Here is a 17,318-nt window from a genome sequence, read left to right as displayed (position 1 = left end):
AGGAATTTTCTTTTGATTTCTTAAATTTTTTGTCTCGGCATACTTCGATCTTAAATCACGATGGTGTGGACTTTGGCCAGTTGGTAGTTAGGAGGGTGTAAGAAGTTACCCAGTATTCTGTTGGGAGGACTTTGTTTTTCTTTTTCTTTTCTTTTCCTTTTTTTTTTAAGATTTATTAGAAGGAGTGAGAGAGCACAAGCCAGGGTTGGGGGGCAGAGGGAGAAGCAGGCTTCCTGCGGAGCAGGGAGCCCGATGCGGGGCTCGATCCCAGGACCCCGGGACCATGACCCGAGCCGAAGGCAGACGCTTCACCGGCACAGGTGCCCAAGTCAGGAGGTGTTTCTAAGCGCACCTGTGCCTCTTCCACCCGCAGAGAAGACGAGCTTTCTCATCGTTCCAGTTCTTCAACCCCATTGGCAACAGACAAGGAGGCCCCGGGAGAAAAGGGTAGGTTGATAAGCGCACGAGAGCGGCTTGCGGTGGGAGTGTTTCTGGAGGCTCCGAAAATGCGTGCCGAGCATCGCTGCATGTGGGGCCTGTCTGTCCAGAGGTTTGTAGTCTGTGGTGCGGGCAGATCTACATCGTAGCCTGGCGTGACGGGCTGGCGGTCAGCCGAGGTGCCGGAATCTGCGGGCGAACCAGTAGTATGCACTCGTCTGCCTGCTTTTGGGGCAGTTCCTTCTTTATGCCCTCCAGTCAGAAATAACCTTGCACACACTACCCAGGGCCCCAAGCACAGAAGATGCAACCTTCCAGAGGTACCCAGTGAAGAGAGGGTGGGAAGCCAGGTGGATAGACAAACCTAGCCGTTTCTGGAAGAGAAGTAGAAGGAGACAAGTCTGTGTTTGTTTCTTTAGTTGCAGATACAAGCACATGGAAGGCGCAGACCTCGTGCAGCTCCCCGCCCACACCTGGCAGCTCCGGGCAACGCAGGCGAAGGGTGCAGTTGCTGCCCTCCCGGCGAGGGGCCCGGCTGACGCTGGTAGGGCTCTGTCCGGCCACACCCGCCTGCCCCAGCACAGCGCTCCCCAGTTCTCGGGAAGCTGAACACAGGCCTCCTCCAGCTTCTCTGACGGGCCTCTCGTCTTCCTCCCTGGCAGCCACCCCCTCCCCAGCTTGGCTACTCCATCACTGCCGAAGACCTCGATCTGGAAAAGAGAGCTTCGCTGCAGTGGTTTAACAAGGCCCTGGCAGACGGGACCGGTAAGGAAGACCGACCAGCTCCAGGGTCTGGAAAGGAGTCGTTTCCTGGGGTTTTAGCTGGATCCTTCTCATCTGAGAAATCATTTGGGTCCTCGGTGTTAGCGGGAACTGTGGGCACTGGTGTTGGGGAGACATTTCCAGATAAGTGGATCCCAAGCGCCCCGTGCTCTCTGACGTACCCCCGGAGAGAATTACCCAACACCATCTTTCTTCCTTGGCTTAGATACTGCCTCGAGCTCTGTCGCCGAGAAGCCCCCTGCCACTCAGCCTTCTCTGACGTTTACCCTGCCCACTGCTGGGACCGCTGCCTCTCCAGCCACCCTCCCAGCCCCCAGCAGCAGCTCACTGCTGGAGAGCTTGAAGAAGATGCAGAGTTGTGCAGGCCTATCGTCTACCCCGGGTGAGTGGGAGAGCCTCTCCCCCCCTGCCCCCTGGCCCCAGCCCTGGAGCATAGAAGGACCTAGGTTTCCCTCAAAGTAAAAGCAGCTTGCCTGCCAGTCCCTGGAAATCTGTGGGATCTTGAGTCTGCGGTGGCTCACCACACCTGAGCTGGTGTGCACCAAAGAGCTTCAGAAGTCTCTAATCAGGAAGCTTTTGGGAAGGGGCTGTGATACTTAAAGCTGGGGTCAGCGGCCTCACTTTAGTAGTCCCGTGCTTCATGATTTGAAACTCCCTTCCTAAGCTTCTTGGAGCCTTGCTGTCATCCTCAGTAATATGCAAATAACATTTAGCTTGTGAGGCATGAGGCTTTCTGAAGTGGAAATGGGGGGTCACAGGGTTAGAGGTCCCGCCGCTCCCTTAGGCCACAGGCACACGAGGCGTCCTCCGCCCTTGAGGTCTCTGTATGTGCCCACATCGTCTCGTTGCACTCCGTCAAGTGGTGGGCTCTGTCAGGCATTGGCCTCTCCCAGGGCCTGGGGGAGGGACCCTTCTGTTGGCGGCTCTGTGCTCCGCGCTCGGCACATGGTAGGCAAATGCAGTCAGTCTTTCTTGGGTGAGGAAGGCGTGGCGCATCTAGGTAATTAAGTGGACTTGAGTTTGGGTGATTGGATTTTCCTTAGTTTCCACACAGTTATCCCCCACTTAGGCCAAATCGTATTCCCTCGTATCTTACAGTCTGTGAAGGGTGGAAATAGTAAACACCGCCTTGATTTGAGGGAGTGGATACTTGAAGGGTTTGCGGTATATAGATGGAGTCACGTTCGTTGACTAACTCGGGAGCCCTAGCACTGCGCTGAGCAGGAGGGCGAGGGGGGGCCACAGAAGCATCGAATGCCATCACGTTGGAGGTATTCAGAATTCACGTTCTCTCTTCTTCCCAGAATCCACTGGAGTGGCAACCACTGTGGCCCCTTTGCCTCCGAAGACACCCAGCCTTCTGGCCCCTCTTGGCTCCTCACAGTCAGGGCCCCTTCCAGGCACCTCCTCGGACTCCAAATCCGCAGCCACTTTCTTGGCGCTGACCCCTACCACGTCCCCGACACCAGCCACTGACACCACCAGGTCACCTCCGGCTCCTCAGGCTGAGACATCTGCCAAATCCCCAGCCCTGGCTGCCCCGTCCCCCACCCCCAAGCAGAGTCTTCTGCTGGGAATGCTGAGCACCCCACCTGCTGACCCCCCTGCGTCTACAGCCCCTGCTGTGTCTTCAGCATCCCCCATGTTCAAGCCCATCTTTGCGGCCCCGCCAAAAAGCGAGAGCGGGGGCCCCTTGCCGTCCAGCCTCTCCAAGGTCCCTACCACGACACCTTCCAGCTCTGCCCTCCCTGCACCTGCTAGCCACCCTCAGCCCACGTTCAAGCCGATCTTTGGCAGCGTGGGGCTCCCTCCACCTGCGCACTTGTCCGCCCCCTTCTCCTTCGGTCAGACCGCTGCTCTAGCCACTGCCACGAGCGCCGGTCTCTTCACCGGCCAGGCCAGTGCCGCCTCAGCCGTGGCTCCTGTGGCTCCCGTGAGCACGGCCAGCACGTCGGCAGACTCGGCTTCGAAGCCCGCGTTCAGCTTTGGCGTGAGCAGCGTGACCAGCACCACCACCTCCGCTGCCGCGCCTTTCCTGTTTGGGGCGCCCCCGGCCTCCGGCGCCAGCTTTAGCCCGGCCATGGGCTCCGTCTTCCAGTTCGGCAAGCCCCCTGCCGCGCCCGCGTCGACGGCCGCCACCACGTTTGGCCAGCCCGTCCCCGGGGCCGCGCAGACAGCCGCCAGCAGCGGCGGCACCTCCGGCTTCGGCGGCTTCGGCGGCGGCCTCACCACGCCCGCGCCCGCCACCAGCAGCCCGCTGGCCCTGACCTTCACCACCACCGCCGCCGCCGTCCCGGCCTTCCACATTCCCTTCGGCTCGAGCCCCAAGCCCGCGCCGCCGTCGTACCCGGGTGCCAACCCCCAGCCCGCGTTCGGGGCCGCCGATGGGCAGCAGCAGGGGCCCGCCAAGCCCGCCCTCGCCCCCAGCTTCGGCAGCTCTTTCGCTTTCGCGAACTCCGCGGCCCCGGCTCAGGCCGCCACCCCGGCGCCCGGCCCGGCCCAGCCTGCCTTCGGCAGCGCCGCACAATCCGCTTTCGGCGGCTTGAAGCCTGCCGCCTCCACCTTCGGCACCCCCGCCAGCACCCAGCCTGCCTTCGGCAGCGGCACGCCTGTGTTCTCCTTCGGGGCGGCCACCACCTCGGGTTTCGGAGCTACGACCCAAACCACCAGCAGCGGGACCGGCAGCTCCGTGTTCGGCGGCACGACGCTGTCGCCCTTCACGTTTGGGGGATCCGCCGGCCCGGCCGGCGGCGGGGGCTTTGGGATCAACGTGGCCGCCCCCGGCACCTCCGGAGCGTTCAGCTTTGGCACGGGACAGAGTGGGAGCACCGGAGGCACAACCCCTTTCGGAGGAGGCTTGAGTCAGAGCACGTTGGGCGCTCCCAGTCAGAGCACACCCTTTGCCTTCAACGTGGCCGGCACGCCCGAGAGCAAACCTGTGTTTGGAGGTAAGCTCTGGAATGGCCTCGGTCCGCCACACCGGGCGCGGGTCTAAATGCCAGCTCGGCCCCCTCGCCGACAGAGTACCACGGTCTGGCTGGGCCCAGGCTGATGGTCAGTAGTTAGACATGGGCTCGGGGAGCAGGAAGCCTCCGGGCAGGGGGCAGTGCGTCCTGAGTGGCCGTGGAGGAGCTCCTCGGGTAGTCAAGGAGGGCGGGCCTCTCGGGGCAAAATGAAGCCAGTTCTGTATGTCGGGCACAGGGACGGGAGTGTGGTGGGTAGGTGTGTGTGTGAGAGAGAGCACGCTTTTCGGGCACACGGGCACTGATGCAAAGGCCCAGGGGCAGGAGCAAGCTCGCTCTGTTCGTGAACAAAAAGCAAGGTGTGGCTTGAGGATCTAAAAATGGAAATGATCCAAAATGCTGTGGAGAGGCAGGCCGCGTTGAAGGTCATTCAGGGCAAGGATTAAATTTGGGTTTTGAGTAGAGAGGGAAATCCCTGTAGGATTTCAGGAGGATGCAGTGATCTTAGCTGCCCCGCGCGGAAGGTGACTCAGAGATCCTGATGGTTTGTGTTCTTAAATGTGAGAGTGGACGGGGGAGGTGTGTGTACGGATGAGGGCCTCTCGAAGTAGTCATTCAGAAAGTGAGTAAAGGAACGTAATGAGAACCTGGTAGAATTGCCAGGAAGTTGTGAGCGCCGGTGAATTGGAGTAATGAATTTGAGGTGAGGCCAGCCCGCACAGCAACATTCACACGAGCGCTGGGGGGGGCAGGGGAGACCCCGCCTATGGCAGCTCCCAACAGGTTCCCCGAGGGGGGGCGCAGGGACCTGGGGGCCCCCTGGGAGCTAGGATGATCCCTGGCAGCAGTGAGGGGTGACCATAGGGGGCAGGGGTGGAGGCAGACAGCGAGATGGCAAGCTCAGGGCCAGAGTGAGGTGGCCAGCCCTCCCTGCGGGCCGTCGGGAGACAGTGATGGGACTGGACAGTGGGCCCCTGGTGGCGAGGGCAGAGGCGGTCTGCTGTGGCCATGGGAAGGCAAGAGGACCCACAGGGGCTGGGCGGGGAGGTGTTTGGTGGAAGGCTCAGGTTTCTGGAGGGAGGAACAGGTAAACGGGGAGAGGCGGCAGAACTCAAGTCATCAGAGGGATGTAACCTGGTCAAACTGAGCGTTCCCCTCCTGTGCTTTGGTGGCCACGGAAATGCAGAAAGGCTGCTCCGTAGGCCAGAGGGCAGCACTGCAGGGCTTTCGCTCGGCTGCAGCTGGTGGGGACAGCAGCAGTCCCTACCCACCACTGGGGTGAGCCAGCACAGGGGGCCAGGGCAGAGGTGCCCTGTGGGGTCAACCCCCCCAGCTTCAGTACCCGGCCCGGGATGCCCTCTGCGCACTGGCCTAGTCGCTAGTTTTCTGCGGTCTCTTCGTTCTAGGCACCTCCACACCCACCTTTGGTCAGAACACCCCTGCCCCCGGGGTGGGCGCGTCGGGCAGTGGTCTCTCCTTTGGGGCATCCTCAACACCCACCCAAGGCTTTGTTGGAGTCGGACCTTTCGGTAAGCAGCAAGTCCCCTCGGCGCCAGCGTGACCTTCCTATTTCTCCAGAGAGGGAGGGGGGCTTGGCAGGTTCTTGCTCTGGGGCCCCCCTGGGAAAGATCAGCCTCATAAGCTCGAGAAACATGTGGCCCGGCTGCAAGGCCAGCCCAGCCCAGCCCATGGAGCTGGGGGAATGTTCCCAACCACTGGAAAGCCAGGTAACAATGCCTTCCTGCTCACTAGCAGAGGATCTGGGATTCTGCATTTTTACTAGTTCCTCTCCACCCCACCCCCCCACCGACTGACATGGTTTTGGGAGGCCCAGTTTAGTACCCGGCCTTCTGCTGGCCTAACCTTCCAAAGATTGGGGTGCCCGGGGAAGTGCCCCAGGCAGCAACTGCCCTGATGAGACCTTGTTGCATCTTTCTAGGCTCGGCGGCCCCTTCCTTTTCCATTGGTGCAGGATCCAAGACCCCGGGGGCTCGGCAGCGACTGCAGGCCCGCAGGCAGCACACCCGCAAGAAATAGCCTTTGGCCTTTGTCCCCCTTCCGTCCCCCCCCCCCTCCTTGCCCAAATGTGGACCTCAGCACCTGCTAGGAAGAGCCTCTGACCCTTTTAGTTCCATAGAGCACGCCCCCCCCCCCCCCCCCCCGCCATCTCTGGCTTCCGCCAGTGGGGAGGCAGTGGCAGCCCTGGTGGCGGGTCCCGCTCCTCGAGGAAGCAGCCTCGGGACAGCTCTGCGGTGAGGCTGGAGAGCGTGCAAGAACATCTGTACATATGGTCCCCCTCCTTTCCTGACTCCTGTGTGGTGTGTGAGCGCTGTCAGGCGGCCTCCCTTCCCACTGCTCCCCGCAAGAGCCGGCTTGGGGTGGGGGTGGGGGGTCACAGGCACAGCCCTCGTCCACGTCGCCGCTGGGGACGGGAGTCGGGGAGCTGGGTCAGCCCCGCAGCTTTACCTTGCTTGGCTTGCCTATAAGAAGTGGTTCTCCCAGGGCCCGTTAGGGGACCCTGCTTCCCCATCTCTTGCTGCTTTGTCCCTCACCAGTTCCTTGCAGGATCCACTCCTTTAAGTGGCCCCGAATTTCGCTTTGCTTTGGAGACCCCAGTGGGTGCTGCTCCTGCCAAGTCCAAGTCAATGTTTTGTCCCCCACCCTCTGCCAGTTTGGCCCCTAAAAGCTTGGTGGCTCAAGACTGTTAGCCTGGCAGCTGCAGGGGAGGAAGCGCCGGGAGCAGGCAGGACGTCCCCCCACTGCTCAGCTGCCTCCCCCCCCCCCGCCCCGCCCTCCCCCCCCCCCCCCCCCGGTTGTATGTTCAAAGCCTTGTCCTGTGTTACTGTCTGATGCTCATGTCTATTGCTCTTTGAATCGAGTTTGGAGGAAGAATTGAATTGTATGAGTGGCGGCATGTTGGTAGTGCCGGACTTAACTGTTCCAAGTTTCTGGGGCCTCGCTAATTGAATGTGGGAAGTAGCACCACTTTATGGCTACGCGTGCTGACTCCTGGATTTGCAAATGGTGTTTTGACTTTAAGGGCTGGCAGCCCAAGAGGATGGGGCCGAGGGGAAGCAAAGACCTCTTCCCTCCACTGTTCCTCCCCGCCACCACCCCCCCCCCCCCGTGGGCTAGATCCGCCCCAGGAGGTGGTAGAAAACCAAAATTAGTGAACCACACTTCAGAGTTCTTCAGGTTCCTCCCCGCGCCCCGTTCCCAGATCACCTACCCCGGGCCCGAGAGCCTTGCTGCCATGCCCATCCTCTTTGGGAGAAGTATGAATGCGTGTGTCTAAATTAAAAGAAAAAAATATTTAAACATTTTTTAACAAAATAAAAATTTATTTTTGTATTTAAGCTAAATTGCCTTTTAAATTCCTTCAAGCTTGGTTCACTGAGGTGGTTAAGTATAAATGCTGTTGACTAGGAATTAGCTGTATAGGTAAGTTATGCCCGTGAGAGGCTCAGATGCTGTCCTCGGCAGCTCTCCTGAGGGGCCGGGGCTCCTTCAGGACACACGATGTAAAGTGTAACTCTTATTTTATAAATAATGTGACGTAGACGTAAGTAGCTCCCCCCCTCACCCGTGACTGAGGTTGAGTGCTATGGCAGGCGACGGTCATGGCCGGCCCCGGCCCGGCCCCGGGAAGAGCGGGCCCGCCTTCCCTGCGTGTGGAGCTGAGGGAGAGGCCTGTACCTCCTGTCCCACGTCCGTTAGGATGCGGGGGGCGGGGGGGGGCGCACGGGGCCAGAAAGCAAGCTTCCACAGATACCTGAGGGAGGGTACGTCCCTCTTGGCCGCAGTGCTCTGAGCTAGTTTACCTCGGTTCCACAGGCAGGACGGTTGGTCCGGGAGCCCCCGGAAGAGGGTGTCCTGGTGCAGCCCGAGTGTGTGGGGGGTGTACACGGGTGTGCGTGTGCGTGTGTGTGTGTGTGTGCGCGCGTACACGGACGTGCACTGGACAGGAACGGGAGGCTGGGACTTTCCATGACAAAGAGTTAATTCCTGTGAGTCTAGTTGGAATTTTTAGTATGAATGTGAAATTTTTCTCCTTGCTTATGTCATTAAGAATAAAAAACAACTGTGATCTATCGTATTCCGTGGCTCGCCTTTTATTTCTGTGGGCAGACCTCTCAGCAGGAACACGGCCCGGGGAAGGGACCACAGGAGGAGGAAATCCACTCTCTTCCCCCCCGCCGGGGATTCGGGGTTACCGCTTTCCTCTCTAAAGCGATAAAAAGAAAAGAACCTTTCAAAAACCTGCTGGCTGAGCTGCGGGGAGGCCCGGGCCCCTCCTCCCCGCCTGAGGAGAAGCCGCGCGGACCTGCGCGCCAGGAGCCACGGCCGGGCGCCGTCTCTCCTTCCTCCGCGGCGCTGCGCTGGGTGTGGGTTCGGGCGCCGCCGCTCCAGCCCGCGGGACTGAGCTAGAAGGCAAGCACCCAAGTTAGGTGCAGCCCGGCCCTCCAGCGCCTTCCATGCAGCCCCCGTGCCCGCCCCCTCACTCACCTTGGCACCTCTACCCTTTCCAGAACGGCAACAAAGAAGCCACCAGTGAGCGTGGTCTCGGGGGAAGCCCGGAGGCAGTGTGCAGCCCCGGGGAAAGTGCCGAGGCCTCGGTGGGGCCAGGAGGGTAGGACGGGAGCTAGCCTGTGGAGAAGAGCAGAGTTCTGGGTAAAAAGACAGCAGCCGCCTCCTTCCCCAGGACCCCGGCGGGGACCTCCTCACCCCCCGCCCCACTACCTGAAGGTCCCTGGGTTCTGCTGCAGGGCGTCGTGCACCACATCTTCGTTCTCCTCCTGGCAGAGGGAGCACGTGGAGTAGACCAGACGCTGCAGGGAGGGGAAGGTGAGCGCGTGGCGCAGTGCTCGCCGCTGGAACCCAGCCAGGGCCTGCAGGCGTGCCTTGCTCGGGGTGCCTGCCCCGGGCTCCTCCAGCTGTCTGGCTGGCATTCCTAGGGACAGAGCGTGTCAGCTGCAGACGGCCTCGCTTCGCACAGAGATGCCCTGCTTCGCAGGTGAGAACATTTGCCTGGGGTCACCAGAGGAGGAGGGTCCGAGCTAAACCTGAGGCCAACGCGGACCCCGGAGCTGCACATCCCTCAAGACACACACTGTCCCCATCTCACCTGAGCCGCTACAAGAAGGATCCAGTAAGATGTACTGGACCTGACGGTAGCGCTGGTCAGAGGGTGAGACTGCCAGGAAGTCTTCCTCCGCCAGCTCGCAGCACGAGACCCCAGCCCGGGCCAGCAGGGTAGCCATGGATGCCAGGCGCCCGGCATCCAGGTCAAAGGCAAAGATCTTCCTGGGGGACAGGAGAGAGCTGAGGCGCATCGCCGGGCACCTAAGGGCCCACAGATCTGACAGGCAGGAACACATCCATTCGGGACACAGGAAAGAAGGGACAGCGTCCAGTTGGAGGGACCTGACCCCGGGGCTTCAGATCTCGCACCGGCCGCCCACTGGGCAGCTGAGCGTAGGGCTCCAGCACCAACCGCTCTAGGTCCAGATGGAATTCCTCTGGGCCTCCGTGCCCGGCTGGAATACAGAGTGCCCGACCTCCAAGGACGTGACCGGGCCCCGTGCCCCCCTCCCCCCCCCCCGCCCCCCGGGCTGACCGTGCCACTCACCCCTGGTTCTTGAGGAGAGCAGCCAAGTGACTGGTCTTGTTGCCGGGGGCGGCACAGGCGTCGATGACGTGGGCGCCCGGGGGCGGGGCCAGCAGCGCGGCGGGGAGGCAGCTGGCCTGGCGGGCAGAGCGCAGCGCTGGGGCACCGGGACCCCCCCCCCCAGCCCACGCATGCGTGCCCCCCCCTCCCCGTCCCGCCCACCTGCCACACCTTGTCCTGTAGGATGAGGTGACCGGCCCGGTACAGTGGGTGGTCGTGCAGATCCGTCTGGGCCGGAAACACCAGCAGCTCTGGCAACAAGGGATCCAGAAGAAAGCACCTGCCTCGGAGGGCCCTCGCGTCCTCGAGGCTGCCAGGGAACAAGAAGCAGTGACCATGCTGGGAGTTCCTGCAGGCCGAGCGCCAGGCTGGGCCTGTTCCCTGTGACCCACGTGCCTCGCGCCGCTACGGAGAAAGGGAGAGGCGGCAGGTGAGGGAACGAATGGGCGCTCAGGCCAGCCCTAGGCGGGGGGGGGGGGGGGGGGGGGGTCCCACCTCCGCCGTTTTCCGGGGGCAGCAAGCGCCTTCGTCTCACCCCCTCGCGCTTCTGGGGTACGGTTGCCGTGAGGACGGAGTTACTACATACGAGACACTTAGAAAAGCAGCCGGCACAAGTGAGGCACTCCAGAAATGCCAGTCAGTACTCGAAAGCACAGGCGGGGGGAGGGGGGGCACCGGCGTGAGGGGCGGGGGTGGAAGGCGCACTCACCGAACTCGGGGAAGGAGCACGCGGCACGGCACCTGCCCCACGCCAAGCGGGCCCGAAAGCTACCCGGGGGCAGAGCCGAGGCCACGCCCGAGCAGCCATCCATCCCCCCCCCCCCCCCCCCCCCGGCCTCCACGGGCAGGAGGGGAAAGGGAGGGAGCAGAGGCGACTTCCCAGAGCTGTCAAACCCCGAGGAGGTGCAGGGGTGCAGGGGAGCACCGCGGCCCGGGAAGGAGGGGGCACAGCCCAGGGGCCAGCCCAGGAAGGGTCTTCGGCTGAGAGAATTTTCTGCGGCCAAACCACAGTTGAAGTCTGGAAGTGGGGAGACCAGTTCAGGAGGTTCTTTGGCCCATGAGGATAGAAAATGACAGGCAGGGTCTGGGAGGACAGAAAGGTACAGCGGGCAGGGTGGGCGTGGCAGGGGGACACGACTCGGCCGCCAGCCTGGCCGCCACCTGTTCGCTGACGACGGGGAACGCTGGGGCGCACAGTGCAGGGACGCGGGACGCTTCCACACCCGCAAGCCAACCGTACCCTGCCCCACATTCACAAAACGGAGGACAAGGGTCCTGCTCGCCTCATCTGACAAGACTCAGCACCCATTCATGGTAAAAGCTCACCAGAGCGGGTGTCGAGGGCACACACCTCACCATAACACAGGCCACATGGGAAAAGCCCACAGCTAACATACTTGCGGGTGAAAAGCTAAAAGCCCTTCATCCAGGATCAAGAGTAAGACAAGGAAGCCCCCCCCCGCCCGTTTTATTCAACAGAACCTAGCCAGCACATCAGGCAAGATAAATAAGAGGCACCCAAGTTGGAAAAGAAAAAGTAAAACTATTTGCAGATGACACATACAGCAAACCCTAAAAATTCCAACCAAAAAACCGTTAGAACTTTCAAGTGGATTCAGTAAAGCAGTAGGATACAAAATCCACATACGAAAATCTGTTGTTTCTTATACACAGATTGAACAAACTATTGGGGGAGGTCACGGAGGTGACGTGGCCACCCGCCAGGGGCAGGACCCGGACAGTCCGGTTCCTCACCCCCGCCCCTGGGACGTGCATCCCGCTTGCCTTCCCCACTCCCCGAGGCCGCCCAAGGACACAGCCTTGAGAGAGCGATAGGGTGTAGAGACCACCTGGAAGGCAGGAGGCTGAACCCATGAAGGCCTCTATACAGACTCCGAAGATGCTGGCAGGTGGGCGTGGAGACGTCTTGCTTGCTGCCGCCCCCGACAAGCTTCCCAGGTAAGTCCCCTTGCTTACGAAGTCTGCGCCCTACCCGTCCAGAGCGGCCCGCCTCTTTCTCGGTCCCTCCCTACCCTCCGCATCGCGCGGGGCCGGTTCAGACCGCACCCGGGAAGCTCCCGAGATCGCACCCCAACCGTGGGAAAGCCAGCCTGGAGACCAAACACATGGTCCGCGGGGGAAGTCCCCAGTTGGCTAGTGACCACTGTGTCGCGCAGGGTGGCCCCTACATCAGATGCTGGGGGACCCCTGCGTGAGTACGGGGACACCCCGAAAGCACAGGCCACTTTAACAGGCTCGTCGGAGAAACTGCACGGATGACCCTGCGGCAGAGCAAATGGGGGGGGGGGTGGGCAAGGAGAGGGGAAGCAGAGGGCTTTGGACGGCTGGACGGCCGAAGCACCCCGCACTGGCAGACCCCTAATACAAGAGCAAGCAAGAGCAGCCCCCCGGTTCAGGCAACTCTCCTGACAAGGGGGTCTCCTCCCTCTGAGCTCGCGGACACGCTGCCAAGTTCCAGCTGAAGGCCAGGGGGAGCATCCCACACGGCGATGGCTGCCCCGACCGCACCGGGGCCGGAGAAAAGGAGCCACATCCCCACACACCCTGCCGCCCTCCAGCAGGGGCCCTCCAGCAGGGGCTGCGTGGCGCGCTTACAGGAAGTGCAAGGTACTTAGGTCCTCATACTGGATTATTCTAGCCCGCAGGGAGGCTTGGCCCAATGAGGGGGAGCTTCCTGGGCATGCGGGACCTCAGGAATCTACAGAGAAGTCCAGCGAATTCTTAGGGAGTTGGGAACGAGACGGGCCACCTGCAACCTGGTCTCTGAAAGCCCTGATAGGGCCCCGTCATGGCAGGAAGGAAAGCCAGCTCCAGTCGGCCCCCAGCACGGAGTACGGGCTGCTCACAGGCACACTGAGCCCACTTGTGCAACACAGACATTCAGGGTGCTGTGGGAGAGACCCGGGACCAAGATGGAGCTCAAAAGGCCACCCCCAATCGACCGGAAAGGTTCTGGAGAATGGAACCTGGAAGCACATGGACTTGACCTCATTGCTGCGGGGGTCCCCAGCGGAACAGAGAGGTCAGCCTGCGGAAAGCCTTAAAACCTGAGCAACGATGCCCGTCAAGAAAGTCCCTTGATACTGCCAACTGGGCATCCTCCCCCTCCCCGAGAACGTGGGGTCTCTCTCTCCCCAGGACTAGGGAACACACCCGGTCTGGTATCCTACCAGGTCAAACTCTTAAGGGTGCATTCCACCTGAGGGCTAATCAAACCAGTGCTGAGGGCAAACGCCCCAACTGAGGAACCTGGGAGCCTGCCACCCCCTCAAAGAGTAACTGTCACACAATACGCGCCACACAGGGATAGAGGAGAAAACCTCCAAGAGCGACACCAAGGGGGCACCACACGCCCTGCCCTGGCACAAGCCTTGTACAGAAGTTCCCTTATTACTGAACCTGCCCCACGTCGGGATCTGGAGCGGCCTGCCTCTCTTCGTTCTCTCTCTGGCCCTGCCCTGTGCATATGGGGGCTGGTTTCAGATGATACCTGGAAGGCTCCTGAAGAGTTTGCAAACCAACATTATCAGAAAGAGAAATTAAGAAAATAATCCCATTTACACTTGTATCCAAAAAAAACCAAAACACTAGAAATGAATTCAACCAAGGAGATGAAAGACCTGTACTCTGCAACTGTAAGATATGAAAGAAACTGAAGATGACACACATGAAAAGACACTCCACGTTCATAGGTCAGCTAAAATGCCCATACTACCCAAAGTAGTCTACAGATCCAATGCAATCTCTAGCAAATTCCAGTGGAAATTTTACAGACACAGAACAATCCTAAAATTCGTATGGAACCACAAAGGACCCTGAGTAGCCAGACCAATCTTGAGAAAGCTAGAGATCTCACGCTCCCTGATTTCAAACTGTATTACAAAGCTACAGAAATCAAAATACTATTGGTACTGGCATAAAAGCAGACACGCAGATAAAACAAAACAGCCCAGAAACAAACCCATACTTATATGGTCGATTAATTTATGACAAAGGAGCCAAGAATACACAACGGGGAAAAAACAGTCTCTTCAATAATGGTTTTGGGAAAATGGAGGCCACGAGCAAAAGAATGAAACTGGACAAAGACATTTTTTCCAAAGACAGACAGATGGCCAACAGGTACACGAAAAGGAGCTGAACATCATGAGTCATCAGGGAAATGCATATCAGAACCACAATGGGCTCTCACCTCATACCTGTCAGAATGGCTATTACCAAAAAGATAAGAAACAAGTGTCGGTGAGGATGTGGGAAAAGGGAACCCTCTTGCACTGTTGGTGGGAGCGTAAACTGGTGCAGCCACTGTGGAAAACAGTATAGAGGTTCATCAAACAATTAAAACTAGAACTACCATATGATCCAGCAATTCCATTTCTAGGTATCTATCCAAGGAAAAGGAAAACACTAATTCAAAAAGATATCTGGACCTTGTTTACTGCAGATTTAGAATCACCAAGACATGGAACCACCTAAATGTCAACTGTTAGATGAATAAAGAAAACATGTAACTATATACAATATGTGTGTACATACAGAGGAATATTATTTAGCCACAAAAAATAAAATATTGCCATTTGCAACCACATGGATGGACCTTGAAAATACTACGCTGAGTGAAATAGAGAAAGACAAATACTGTATGTTCTCACTCATATATGGACTTTCTTTAAAAAATAAAAAAACTCAAATACAGAGAACAGATTTGTAACTGTGGAAGGGGAACTGCAAAAGGGGTAAAGGTGGTCAAAAGGTACAAATTCCCAGTTTTAAGATACATAAGCCCCAGGGATCTAAGGCACAATATGGTGACTATAATAAATATTGTACTGCACATTTGAAAGAGGCTAAGAGATCTTAAAAGTTCCCATCACAAGAGGGGGCACCTGGATGGCCGAGTTACTGAAGCATCTAACTCTTGATACGGGCTCAAGTCATGATCTCAGAGTTGTGAGATCAAGCTGAGCCCTGCTTCAGACTCCACACAGGGTATGGAGCCTGCTTGAGATTCTCCCTCTCCCTCTGCCCCTCCCATCCCTAAAAAAAAGTTCTCATCACAAGAAAAAGCACTTTCTGTAATTCCATGTGGTGATAAAGCATAACTGGACTTATTGTAGCCATTATTTTGCAACATACACGCATACCAAGTCATCACACCGTCTCCCTGAAACTAATCTTACATGTCAGTTACACCTCGGAAAAGAAAAACAAAACAAAAACGCCGCAAAATAATCTAGTAATGTGTGGTTTTTTTTTTTTTTTTTTTTAAAGATTTTCTTTATTTATTCATGAGAGACAGAGGGAGAGAGAGAGAGAGAAGCAGGCTCCCAAGGAGCAGGAAGCCCGATGCGGGACTCGATCCCAGGACCCTGGGATCATGACCCGAGCCGAAGGCAGATGCTTAACCATCTGAGCCACCCAGGCGCCCTAGTAATGTGTGTTTAAGCACACTGTTCTGGAAGGATTTCTCCTAAGTCTTGAATTTTGAATAAACAGAATTTAACAATTAAAAAAGAAGAAGGTGCAAAGTTCAGAGAGAAGATGAATTTAGTCCGACACTTGCTGTGGCTGCAGTGCCTAAGGAACACTGAGATGAACCTAAGGGCGGGAATACAGAGAGAAATCTAGACTGGGAGACTCCAATCATCACGGGAGAAAGAGGAGTCAGAGCAAGGGAAATGGATACATTAGAAGAACTGAGAATGGAACTCCCAGGAGAATCAATGTTAAGGGATGGAGGAAGCCAGGCCTCCGAAGGAGAGGGAGAAACTGCTGGAAAAGTACGAGAAAACCAGAGCGCCGTCACCACCACCCCTCCTCTTCCCCCGGATCCCTGTTTCCCAGTGGCCCCAGGGACCTCCCCAGAGAGGAGGGGAGCAAGGCAGGGTTCTCAGCTCACCTGGAAGCCCGACCCTGATAGGAGAAACCTTGTCTCTTGAAGTAATCAACTGCATCATCAAGGCTGGTCTTGAGAGTGTTCACCCGCACAAATCGAGGCACCTGGGAGGCTAGGAATCAGCAGTGAGTGGGCAGGATCGAGGCCCCCTCCTCTGAGGGCCTGACAGCTACCCTCCTCCCAACAACTGCTTCCAGCTCACCTGTGCCAGGCCTGGATCCCACTTGCAACAGGTCCTCGTTGCGGCTCACACGGCGCTGAACCTTGAGCCGGGCCAACTCAGCCTTCAGCCTTGCCTGGTGCCGGTCCAACAAAGGTTTCCATCGGCCCCCGCCCCCTCTGAAGCCTTTCCCCAGCAACAACTCATACACTAGCACCTAGGGATGGGGAAAGAACGAGAAAAAACCCCAAGGATAGCGTTGGAACTGGAGGCGCAAACCAAACCGCTTATCGAGGCAGTAACAGATAAAAGTGAGGTATTTTGCCCAAGACCACACGAAAGATTAACGGCAAACACGGGAGCTGAGCCCTGTGCCTTGCTTCCCTGCCCCGAACCGTCTCCCCAGGGCTGCTCACCAGCAGAGCCCCGGATCCTAACCCTCCTCCTTGTCAACACCACCCTTTTGTTTTAGCTAGAGTCCCCGCCGTGGCTACTTAGCAATTCTGTTCTTAATTTCCACACGAGGCTCAAAGGTACAGCACTTTCATCCGACCTCAAATAATGACCCGGCTAGAGACTGCTCATCCGCATTTCATAGAGGCGACTTGCTGAAGTCACGCCGTGGACGGTACGGCGCTGAGACCGGTCCGGAGAGGCTCACAGCCCCGCCCCGCCCCCTGGCCCCGCTACCTTGGCCAGGTGCGGCCGCAGCTTCTTCTCGGCGCGGAGGAGGCCGGCGCTGGCGATCACGGCGTCCAGCACGGCGGCGTAGCGCTGCGTCTCGCACACGAGCGCGTACAGCTGCTTCACGTTCTGCGCGCGGCCGAGAGAACACCGGCTGAGGCGGGGGCCGGGCCCAGCTGGCCCCCCTCCGCGGACCCCCTCTCTCCCCCGCCGGGCCCGAACCACGAACCCCCCGCTACCTGGAAGCTGCTGGCGTACACCAGCCCCTTGATGGAGCCCCGTCGGCTTTCCACGCCCGCCAGCACAGACGCCGCGGTCGCGTACAGCGCCATGCTTCGCTCCCACGCGCCTTTACGGCTCTGTCGCGAAACACGCCCGCCTCGGCACAGTTCTGTCCGCCCGCACTTCCGGGGCAAAGGGCACGGAGGTTCCGACCCGGAAACCCCAGTGCCCTTCCAGGGCTTCCGAGGCCTGTGTGAGGTGGAGTGCTGGGAGAGCGTTTTCCCCTCCTTTTCGTACCTCTTCCCTTTTTTTTCTTCCAATCTTTGCCAGAGAGGCAATAGGATTTTACTGTTTTGTTATAGAGCTTGAATATTTTTGTGTTTATGGGTCCTTTGCATTCTAACACGTTAATGTCTTTTGGTCACTCTTCTACCATCTCTTAGTGTCCTTTGTATGTTAACAATATATACCTCGTCTTAGGTA

At 58.4% G+C, this 17,318-nt stretch overlaps 2 protein-coding genes across 6 annotated transcripts in view; one reads left to right on the top strand and one right to left on the bottom strand.

Annotated features, from left to right (window-relative positions):
• The window catches only part of POM121C (POM121 transmembrane nucleoporin C), a 55,604-nt gene extending 47,324 nt beyond the window's left edge, over positions 1-8,280 (top strand). For both annotated transcript variants that reach the window (XM_027613555.2, XM_027613554.2), the window contains exons 7-13: positions 374-447; positions 858-982; positions 1,101-1,203; positions 1,427-1,603; positions 2,526-4,169; positions 5,591-5,713; positions 6,124-8,280. In XM_027613555.2, the coding sequence (XP_027469356.1) occupies positions 374-447; positions 858-982; positions 1,101-1,203; positions 1,427-1,603; positions 2,526-4,169; positions 5,591-5,713; positions 6,124-6,221 (2,344 nt within the window). In that variant the 3' untranslated portion in view covers positions 6,222-8,280. The remainder of the gene's footprint in view (positions 1-373; positions 448-857; positions 983-1,100; positions 1,204-1,426; positions 1,604-2,525; positions 4,170-5,590; positions 5,714-6,123) is intronic.
• NSUN5 (NOP2/Sun RNA methyltransferase 5) lies at positions 6,343-17,010 on the bottom strand. Of its 4 annotated transcripts, none has more exons than XM_027613556.2 (11): positions 16,853-17,010; positions 16,620-16,742; positions 15,972-16,146; positions 15,773-15,881; positions 10,024-10,162; positions 9,814-9,929; positions 9,310-9,484; positions 8,925-9,212; positions 8,691-8,831; positions 8,509-8,608; positions 6,343-8,409 (listed from the first exon to the last, which is right to left on the bottom strand). In XM_027613556.2, exons 1-11 carry the CDS (start codon positions 16,943-16,945, stop codon positions 8,318-8,320), a joined length of 1,551 nt encoding a protein of 516 aa, XP_027469357.1. In that variant the 5' UTR covers positions 16,946-17,010; the 3' UTR covers positions 6,343-8,317. The 4 variants fall into 4 exon arrangements, with proteins under 4 accessions (XP_027469357.1, XP_027469358.1, XP_027469359.1 ...); XM_027613557.2 differs by having other exon boundaries at positions 6,346-8,409; positions 8,925-9,187; positions 9,310-9,488; XM_027613558.2 differs by having other exon boundaries at positions 6,350-8,409; positions 8,925-9,135; positions 9,310-9,488.
• Positions 17,011-17,318: the final 308 nt, after the last annotated feature.

Source organism: Zalophus californianus, chromosome 10, assembly GCF_009762305.2.
Source record: "Zalophus californianus isolate mZalCal1 chromosome 10, mZalCal1.pri.v2, whole genome shotgun sequence".
NCBI lineage: Eukaryota > Metazoa > Chordata > Mammalia > Carnivora > Otariidae > Zalophus > Zalophus californianus.
Note: the sequence above shows the minus strand (reverse complement) of the source record. Positions and strands in the feature narration are given on the sequence as shown.